This window comes from Podarcis raffonei, chromosome 6 (assembly GCF_027172205.1).
Source record: "Podarcis raffonei isolate rPodRaf1 chromosome 6, rPodRaf1.pri, whole genome shotgun sequence".
Taxonomy (NCBI): domain Eukaryota; kingdom Metazoa; phylum Chordata; class Lepidosauria; order Squamata; family Lacertidae; genus Podarcis; species Podarcis raffonei.
Window position 1 is genome coordinate 23,339,906 of NC_070607.1, and position 11,165 is coordinate 23,351,070.

At 43.2% G+C, this 11,165-nt stretch overlaps 1 protein-coding gene across 3 annotated transcripts in view; it reads right to left on the reverse strand.

Moving 5' to 3' along the window:
- The window catches only part of LOC128415426 (glyoxal reductase-like), a 75,590-nt gene that overhangs the window by 35,148 nt on the left and 29,277 nt on the right, over positions 1-11,165 (reverse strand). For all 3 annotated transcript variants that reach the window (XM_053391606.1, XM_053391608.1, XM_053391607.1), the window contains exon 3: positions 10,410-10,511. In XM_053391606.1, coding sequence (XP_053247581.1) covers positions 10,410-10,511 — 102 coding nt within the window. The remainder of the gene's footprint in view (positions 1-10,409; positions 10,512-11,165) is intronic.

Below are 11,165 nucleotides of genomic sequence, written 5' to 3' on the forward strand. Positions count from 1 at the left end.
GACATGGATTCTTCCATCTTGCTCCTTTCCCATCCCGTCACCCACTCTGACCCACTGAAGGCAGAATGAGAGTCCTGCTTGCTCCAGAGGGCCAGAAAAAGAAGATAAGGAAGGGGACCAGGGAGAGAAGGACAGGCTGTATCAGTTATGCAGTTGCAGGCAGGCTGCAGTATTTTGGCTGCAATCTGGAAACTCTAGTGACTGACAGACTTACCGTATGTTAAAGATGCTCTCAAGCCAACATCATAATTGTCTGAGATGGGGGAATGGTATTAAAAATAATCAACTGAAGCTTGGGCCTATCTTTCAAATCCCCACTGAGCCATGAAGCTTGCTGACAGTTCTAGGGCTCATGAACTCAGCATTGTAGAGTTGGAAAGGACCCCGCAGGGCATCTGGTCCAACGCCCTGCAATGCATCCATGACAGATGGCCACCCAACCTCTGCCTAAAAAGCTCCAATGACGGAGAGTCCACCACCTTCCAAGGCAGCCCATTTATACAAAGGTGAAAAACTTCAAAAAATATGTGGAGCTAGATCCGACATGCATATACAGTCATACCTCGGGTTACAGACGCTTCAGGTTGCGTTTTTCGATGTTGCGGACCGCAAAACCAGGAATTACTGGAACGGGTTTCTTCCAGGTTTCGGGGATCGCACATGCACAGAAGTGCTAAATCACGCTTTGCGCATACGCAGACACGCCGAATTGCAACCCACACGTGCACAGATGCGCCGCTGCGGGTTGCAGATGTTGCGGGTTGTGAACGTGCATCCCGCACGGATCATGTTTGCAACCCGAGTGTCCACTGTATTTTGCTCATGTTCAAAAAAATCCAAAGGGGCAGCGGAGGTAACCCCAAGCTAGTCCACATTCATTCATTCATTCATTCTTTTTTTATGTTGCTTTTCTACCCTCCCCCCCAGTGCTCAAAGCATCTTACAACAATACATTTGAAAATCAAATGCAAAAAGAATTTGCTAATGACATAGCAAATCACAGTAGCAAATATTATACACACTTTAGAACTATAAGTATAACAAGATTACATAAACAACACCAACGACACCCAGCATCCAATAACAAAAATAACAAAAAACTAAAAATAATTTATGGTTTCACCTTGGTCCCAAGAGCTCCCCTCCCCTGATGTTGCTCATGGTCCATTTCCTGGAGCAACTTGCAAGGCTTCCAATCGCAAGGGGCAGTACATCTGGAAACAGACCTCCCATGATGTTCCCCCTGCTGGCCACATGCCATTTCAAGAAATCAGATTTGTTACCTAACTAATTTGGGGGTTTCTCAGTCATGACACGCTCAGCAGGCCTCTTAGAAGAAGAGGTGGGAGCGTGCAAATCACAATTTCTCCCAGACTGCACCCAAATTTCCAGGGTGTTCCACGTCAAGCAGGAAAGGCAGCTCCACTGGGATGAGTTTGGGAGTCCACCAAATTGCCTGACCTCACCCACCTCCTTGGGTCAGCCCTGCAGGAAATGAGGCTGAAGACTTTGAACGCTGCCACACTGCATTTTCTTGCCAGAAAAAGCTTCAAAACAAACTCCATGTGAAGATTAAAAAGAAAAAGGAGGGGACCTTCAGAGTAAGATGGACAAGCTGATCTCTTACCAGCAAAGATTTGTAAATAAATGGTCTCAGCACCCGAGCTTTGTTTGATTACAATAGCTTGCCTTATCTCTCTTGAACACTGACATGGGTGTTTTTATCAAGGCTTTCAAGCCTTAACTGTACCGAGTTCAGACATCAAAACACTTTTTAGAACTTTTACTAGCTCTTAACAATTTCCTTAGGCGATGATGCCTCCTTCATCGCAGGCCAAAGCAAAACATGCTGCAGAAACAAACTTTGAATTTGTGAGTCATCACTTTTCTCCTGGCACAGGCTCTGTATCAAAATGAAGAATAAGCAGGCATTCAACAGGTGTAGCCTCTCCTGAGATGGAGACTGTGTGTGTGTGTGTGTGTGTGTGTGTGTGTGTGTGTACACTGGGCGAATTTCTGCACTGTATGCAACTGTAAACATTCATGTCACACAAGAAGTCATGCAATTCAAACTTGTCACACGATTTCAATTTGTAGGACTGCGTAAGGAAAATTCCAGCAGAAAGAGGGGTTCTGCATGGCAACAGAAAAAGTCACCAAAGTGAGAAAGTGTTGAATTTTGCCTGCAAAGGGAGAATCAAGAGTGCCAAGTGAACTTTTTCCTAGGTTTACTACGATGATAGTGTAGTGTAGTGTAGTGTAGTGTAGTGTAGTGTAGTGTAGTGTAGTGTATACACTATGAGATATTTCACATTAGGCAGCGGCACAACTCCTGTAGAAAGGGAGAGATTATACAAGCAATCAGTTGAAGGAAATGAGATGTCTACCGTATAGAGAACTTGTTTTTAAAAAAATAAAAAGTATTTTTTTAATAAATAAAAAATCCATTATTGTCAAAGGTGCCAATTGATGCCAATTGGACAATTCACACTGAAAAGTTGTGCAGAAATCTTTTAATTAATTACCCGCATCTTTGCTTACAAAAATGTGTAGCTTCATGTCATGCTTCTTTAAAGCTGCTTTGCAAATCATTACTGTTTAAATGAATGCCACGTGAGACTTGAGTTTGTTTTCTTGAAGAGATACCATCATACAGCATCCCTTATCTGATCAAACAGGGTGTGGTGCAGCGGATATCACTCATAAACCACCTCCAACCACAGGAGGAAGCTCTGACCTACATGAATCTCTATTGTACTGTTACTTAAAAAAAAAAAGGCGACAGAAATTCAAAAGTTAGCCCTGTGGCAAAAAACCCCTGCTCCCTCAACAGGAATGAGTGAGCATCCATTGCTCAATTCCAAAATAAGTTGGGCTGCTCAAATCAAATGTTTTATGAGCATCTGCAGCCTCCCCTGCCAGTCCCTTGCCCTCCTTACCCAGGAGAGGAAATGGGACGTGCATCAAATGAAACCTCGCCCCACCCCAGCCCCGTCCACAATGGGGACACAGGACAACTCAAAGTAAACTGACCTATCTCACAAGCCTGCATCTCAAGGAAACTCTTTCCATATCAAACCGCCCTTGCCCAACAGCGGCCGAGAAATTAAAGCACAAGTTGTTGCTGTTTATTGTGGGTATTTACAGCCCCGTCTTCCAGCAAATTTGCAGGCCTGTTTAATTAGTCAGAATCCACAAAACCAATTAATAGAACCCAGTAGCCACGTCCATAGGGCAACCTTTAGATTATATCCCTGCTGTTTTGCTCTCCGCAACAACCCATCAACAGTGAGCAGCTCCAACAGCGGCTGTGGGTTTGTAGCCCAACACTGAGAGTACAGTCATACCTCGGGTTGCAAACGCTGCGAGTTGCGCTTTTCCAGGTTACAGACCGCACTGAACCCGGAAGTAATGGAATGGGTTACTTCTAGGTTTCGGCGCTCGCACATGCGCAGAAACACTAAAGTGTGTCACGCGCATGCACAGCGCTGTGGGTTGCAAACGCTGCGGGTTGCGAACGTGCCTTCTGCACGGATCATGTTCGCAACCTGAGGTTCCACTGTACTCAAAAAGGCACCAATGGTACCTTTTTGAGGTTGAGGGGCAGGCAGGGAAGTTCATGTTTGGGCCACTCACCAGACTTGATGGTCCAAGAAAGGCTCCTTAGCTATAAGGACACCAGAGTGGAGGGAGGTTAAAGTCCCTCCCCCTGTTTGCCTCCTTCCTGCCACTGCTGTTACACGCCAAGGTTAAACTATTGCTTAAATTACAAATCCCAAAACCTCAGAGGCTATCAAAGACCATCTTCCTTAATTTCTCAAGCAGGCAGGCGCGAGGGGAGACGTTTATAAATAGCTTGAATTGCAGCTTTTATAGAGAACATTCCCATTAACTTTTATGGCTCTTAAGTCACATTCTCATTCTGTTCTTGGAATGCCCCATTCTTTTCAAGCATAAACAAATGGAAAACCCTTTAAATAAAACAATGTACGCTTAGAACACAGTTTTTGTGACAATCAAAATAAACTCCTAGAACAACTGTGTAATAAACCATAGCGGTTGATTATTACTGTATTTTTAAAAAATAAAATAAAAAACCTAGAAAGCGGGAACAAGCAGATTTAATAAATGCATTTCATTGCTTTCACTCAGTCTTGTAATTTTTGCTCCTGATCAAATGCCTCATCTTCCAGTCTTCTTTTTAATAACTCCACGTGTTTTAATTTTGCTAATTGTTCACACTTCTACAGTATGCTTTCAAAGGGTCAGTGAAAAAGGTTTGAATCCTTGTTTGAGGTGTTGGCTGTTTGCAGTATGGTAACGCTGCAGAGAGCTTGCTGGGGAGACCATGCATTAAAAAGTAAAGGACTCAAAAATAACTTAAACTAGGTTTTAATAAGAAAAACAAAAACTCCTTTTACACTAAGTACATTAACAACCAAACCAGACCCAACCACCAACCCATCCCCCAGGGTAATGGGAGAGCTAGGTGCTGCTCCTTATATACTACACCCAAATGCTGACACATCTTAATCAAATACAACTCAGCAGCACCTGCTACGTTTCACAGCTGTAAAGCTGGGTCGCGTTATCTTACTCTGGCCCTTGCTCTGGCCCCTTAAAGACATACACATCGGGTGCAACAATGATGAACCTTTACATTTAAATAAACCATTCAACATTTCCCCTGCGGTTCATCATTGTGGAACAAAAACATAAAGCATACTTTGTACATGTCTTTCAAAACAGAATGTCCACATTGTGATGCATCTTTTAACAAAAGCTTAACTGTTTCAAATTTTACGCTTGGTGAATAACACAAATCATAATCTTCACCTGTAATTTGTTGAGAACCCTAGCAACTATCTAGTCTTGTACCTTACAACTTCATTTTTGTCATTCATTTTAACTCTATAAACCCACTTTGAATCAATAAGTCTCATATCTGGGGTTTGTGGTACAAGGGACCAAGTGTTATGCTCTTTTAAAGAAGCTATCTCAGAGTTCATAGCTTTATACCAATTTGCAGCTTGTTGCTTAGGTAATTTCTGAACATCATTGAAGCTTTTTGGCTCAAAAACTGCCTTATTGGCATACACAGTATTAAAATGTTCATCTGCAAAACGTTGTGGCTTCTGTCTCTTTCTATCTGAACGTCTTAGTCCAGAAGGAGAGTCAGACTCCTCAGACTTAATGGGACTAAGTGAACCACTAGTTTCAGGTTGTAAATCATTGTCAGATTGAAGAGATGCCTGTAGGCTAAGCTCACGGTCAGAAAACTCAAGAGAATCTAACCTCCCCTCGGGTGCCTGTGACTTTAAATCATCAAACAAATCAGATTCAACAGACTTTTTGTCTTTTTCCATTAATTCAGAAGCACCATTTCCTGCTGCTGCTGCTGCTTCCTCTTCTTCCTCAGTATTATCTATACCATCAGTATCTTGGAAGACAGCAACTCCATTCCAATTTACAGTTTGTATCATGCTTCTGGTAATATGAAATTTGCCAGTTGCTGGTATGTAAATTCTGTACGCCCCCTGCTGGTAGCCCATTAATTTTCCCTGGACACTACGTTCACCCAATTTCTGCTTAGCGGGATAATGCATAATTACATCTGAACCCCAAATGCGTAGGTATTTCAGATTAGGGCGTTTTTTAAACAGCTTCTCATAAGGGGTGACATCTAAACCAGAATGATAACTGCGATTTCTAACATAACAAAACGCATTAAGCGCTTCAGCCCAAAAGTCTTTGGGCAGATTAGCATCGTGTAGATACGTTTTAACCCCTGCCTGCAGGTCTCGCTGCACAACTTCAACAAGCCCATTTTGCCAGGGACTTCAGGGGCAAGATAACTCATGAGTAGTCCCCTGCGTTTCCAGGAAATTCTCAAAATCCTCAGAAACAAATTCCCCGCCCCGGTCAGAAAATAGGTTCTTAATTGGTTTGTTAAAGTGCGTTTTTACCCAGTTGCAAAAAACTTTGTACTTCTCAAATGCTTGGGACTTCTCAGCTATTGCATAAGTCCAACAATATCTACTATACTGGTCTATCAGAGTAAGCCAGTACTTAGAACCTCCTAATGATGGTGGGAGTGGCCCAACTAAATCACAATGTACACGCTCAAATGGCTCAGTTACTTTCCTATCTGAGCACCTACCCTTGCGTGCAACCTTAATCTTATTCTTGCAACAGGGTAGACATTGCATAAAGAATTTACATGGTTTTAAGTTGAGGCCATTAACAATATTCTTTGTCTTAATTACATCAGCAAAATTCAGGTGTCCCAGAATTCTGTGTGCTTCATGGACACACCCGGAATGTGGCATTACATTCCTCAACCCCTGGCTTGACTGTGCTGCTCTGCAATTTATAGGCGATTGGGAGTAGGTGCGAAAATACAGTCTATATAAACCATCAGATTCCCGGGCATATAATAGACGTTTGTTCCCATCGAAAAACTCACACATTGACTTTAAGAAACGCACAGTTATGCCTTGACGAGCAAAGCACCTTACTGACAATAAATTGTCCACTGACGGGCAGTAAATGCAGTTCGCGATTGTAATGTTTAAAGAGTCAAGTTTAACAGTACCCCTGCCAAGCGACTGCAAGACTTGTGAATTGGCTAAATGTACATTACCAATTTCCTCTTCGAAAGAAGTAAACAAGCTCCGATCATTGCAAACGTGCTGAGATGCTCCTGAGTCAATAATAAAAGACATCCACTTGGCATCTTTAATTCTTTTACGATCTGTTGTCCTAGCATGGAAAACTCGCGGCTCATTTCTGTCTCTACTATACGATGTCGGCTGCTGGGCTGACAACCGTGACTGACGAACAGAAACAGGCTTGGGAGTACTTTGCTTTCTTTTGGATCTGCAGTCCTTTGCAAAATGTCCTTGCTTATTGCAGAACCAACAACGCTTGGCAGCTTTAAATGCAGTTGTATCACCACAGGTTTGCATATGGCGTTCCTCATTCTTTCTGGAAATAGGAGTGCTTATGGCACAAGCCTCCCTTCTGTCCAACTCGCCCATTAATCTTGCCGTCACCCCTTCCACAGTTAATTGTGCTGGTGGAACGGCAGATATCTGGCTAGCTATGCCATCAAAGTCCTCGTTAAGGGAACAAAGAATGATAAAAACATACTGAATATCAGGTATCTCCATGTCCCTTCGAATTAATTCGCCGCGTATTGCCTCCAGACGTCTCAAGTGTGCTGCCAAATCACCACCAGGCTGCAACTTCGTCTGGTACAACTGCTTGAAAAACGTCAATGCAGATGCTGACTCTTTTCTAACATGCACTGCTGCAAGACTGTCCCACATTTCTTTGGCAGTTTTCTTATTTCTTATATAGACTACTTGCTGGTCACTGACTGCCAAATTAATTATCGCCCTGGCTTTTGCATCTCCTTTCGACCAAGCATTAGTCACAGGGTCAGGAGGGTCATCAGTTACATAGGTCCATACTTCTCTAGAGGTCAAAAGCGCCTCCACCCGAAAAGACCATAAACTATAGTTCTCATCTGTTAGCTGTGGGAAGACCAGAGCCTTCTCAGCTTCAGGAACCCGGTCAACCATTCTGGAACTCTTCCAGACCCACAAAACTATGCTAACAGGAGAAGGAGTTTTCAAACCTTTCTCAGAGTCCAAAAATATGCAGTCATCCACTCAGCAGCTGGGCCCATAACCAAAGATGTTGGCTGTTTGCAGTATGGTAACGCTGCAGAGAGCTTGCTGGGGAGACCATGCATTAAAAAGTAAAGGACTCAAAAATAACTTAAACTAGGTTTTAATAAGAAAAACAAAAACTCCTTTTACACTAAGTACATTAACAACCAAACCAGACCCAACCACCAACCCATCCCCCAGGGTAATGGGAGAGCTAGGTGCTGCTCCTTATATACTACACCCAAATGCTGACACATCTTAATCAAATACAACTCAGCAGCACCTGCTACGTTTCACAGCTGTAAAGCTGGGTCGCGTTACCTTACTCTGGCCCTTGCTCTGGCCCCTTAAAGACATACACATCGGGTGCAACAATGATGAACCTTTACATTTAAATAAACCATTCAACATGAGGTACTGAATAAAATACGGATATAACTGGGCCTGCATGAGGTGGTTGGTTGTTTGGACAGTATGGCTCACCAAGTGAGTCTTCAGCTGGGGCAAGACTTGAAATAAGTTCTTCCCAGCTTATCTTCTTACAGCACAATCCTGTGCATCTGTACACATAAGTTGTTCTACTGTAAGTCAAAGAGGATTTACTCCTGTGTAAGTATGTTTAGAATTGAAAGCTTGGTCATAGTGCTACACAAGCACTCAGATGAGGAAAATAAGTGAACAATTAGAAGGAACAATGCTATTTAAAAAAACTGCTTCTAAACCCCAGGCCAGGACCATAAGTCAAAAGGGATGATTAAGCATTATCTGAGTGTCAACTGAAACTTTAGTGGTTAACCATGCAAGCAAATTATTTAATCATTTCTTCCCTCATGGGGTACTGCCTATAAACCTCCAAATTTATTAACATTTGCATATCACTTCAGAAACACATGGCCAGAGGTTCAAAATTTCTGCATTGCTTGAGGCAGAAAAGGGGTGATTTGTGGGATGCAGGAGCCGATGGACCAGATAACAGAAGACTCAGGACAGAAAGGCTACTTTAATTGGAATGAGATTTACGTGACGTTAATTTAAATAATGTCGCTTAGGGTGGAAATTGTGTTCGGCATCCATAGGTTCTGTAATGAAGTTTCATGCAGGGGTGATAAATCGAGGATGTGCCTAACATACAGTTTTAATTCCTGACGTTTCACTCGGCCTAGGTGCAGATAAACAGCCAAGTTAAATTAATGCACATGATGAAGGAAACAGTAGAGAAGAGGGGCACGAGTTGGGGGGGGGGGAGAGATTCAGTTAAAAAATCTCCCAAAGAGATGCTTTCTAAGTTAATTAACCTGGGGGGGGGGGAGAGAGAGAATCAAGTTTCAATTCCTCGTTCAGGCAGTCAACTAAAACCCTTGCCCCAAACCACCAACAGAAAATTGTTACACCAATAATATCCCCACCATCACCACAAGTGCTCCTTGGTCCCAATTAGTATCTGCTTTGAACAGTATTGGTAAGGCTCTGAGAATCTGCAACCAGACCCACAAACCCACTGTAACAAGAGTACTTGGGTTTGATGCCATGACACAAAGCTACTTCAGTTCAACGGCCTTGCCTTTTTTTGGCATTCAATTCCATTTGAAAACATCGACAAGACTCTGCTGTTTCAGAAAACGTTTCTTGAGGTTGTCCCTCCTCTCCCCGATTACAGCCATAGAAAAAAGAAAGAACACCCTCTTTGAATTCTGTGTTTTTACATATGAAGACATAATAACAAACCTCTGTTCCTTGGCAGGTCTTAAAATTAGGTAAATACAGTGGTACCTCGGGTTAAGTACTTAATACGTTCCGGAGGTCTGTTCTTAACCTGAAACTGTTCTTAACCTGAAGCACCACTTTAGCTAATGGGGCCTCCTGCTGCTGCCGTGCAGCCTGAGCACGATTTCTGTTCTTATCCTGAAGCAAAGCTCTTAACCTGAAGCACTATTTCTGGGTTAGCGGAGTGTGTAACCTGAAGCGTATGTAACCCGAGGTACCACTGTACAACCTCAGATGAACAACAACAAATGACATATTACACTGTGTCATGATTTATTTATGGCTCTAGACTTGGGGTATCCAATGACATTGAGGTGGGCTGTTCTCTTGATAACCCACTTGGTCCTTCCCCTCGGGTCTAGGTCACCACCTCCCAATCTGCTGTGTCCCACTCCAGGGTCAGAGTCCTTCAATGGGTCCTGCTCACGACTTCCCTCTGTGTTGGGCGTGTCCCACGTCAGACACCTCTGATCCCCAATCTCTTCCCACTCCTTCTCCCCACTGGACATTTCCAGAGAGCTCTGGACAGCGATGCTGCTTCTTTTCCCCACCATCCCCGTCTTATAGAGGCCTACTCTGAAAATACGGTTTTTAGGCTGCTTCCTCACTGGACAAAGAAAGGAGCAAAGTTCATCAGGATTGCTAAATGTTTAGATGTTTAAAAGCATTGCAGGGAAAGGGTATCAAAACTCCAGAGTGGAGCACTGTTCTGTGACACTTCCGAGGCCTGGTATGAATGACATCAGACCATAGCTGTCAACTTTTCCCTTTTCTTGTGAGGAATCCTATTCGGAATAAGGGAATTTCCCTTAAAAAAAGGGAAACATTGACAGCTATGCATCAGATTGCCCTAAGATATATCCCGAGTGGAACAGATGGTGAAAATGTGTCGTGATATCCCAACAGAAACACTCTCTGCATTTTTGCAACTGTGAAAAAAATCAGCAGCAACTATCAAAGTCACCCCACCTTTCTCATACAACTCTTCCATGGCTCGCCAGGTCTCTGCTCTGACTTCTCGATTGCTTTTACCGGGGATGTGTGTGTCAGGCCAATGCACCAAGTAAAGATCTAAAAAGAAAAAAGAAAGAAAATCCAATGTTGCTTTTCATGAACAAATCACACCAAACTTATTTTAAAGAACCATAAAGCTCCCAATGAAAAAGTAAATCAGCTGCTGAATTGGGGAGTTGCAGTCTCCTCCTGTGAACCACTAGTACAAAACACCGAATGGTGCAACCTCTGCTAGTTTTAATGCAATTTCAGTGCAAAAGTTCCCGTGAAGCAGCCTTAATATGCAGGTAAGCCCAGTTTCCTAGATGCTCAAAGACACAGCCACTCCGCAGACAAAAAGCAGTATACAAAAGCACTTTTGTGCTGAGCTTGAGAAACTGCAACATCCCAAGCAGAATGACTTAGCAGCCCTGAGAACTGCAAGACCTCTGGCCTGTTCCAATATGTGGAGCTTTCATCCTTCCTCGAATCAGTGCCTCCACGATTCTGCATGCAAGCTGCATCTTGGTCGTCACTGGTTCTTTCAGTGCATACATTCAAGTTGCATTTTGCAGGGTGAATATATACAAGTGAGGGGAAGTATACTGGCAGTAAAAATGCTCAGTTACTGTACAAAGAGGCTCTTCACCTCAGTAGAACAGAGAGTATCTTAAGCATCAAGTTTGTTGGGTTCCTTAGAAGTCCTTTCAGGCACCGGCACACCAGAGATTG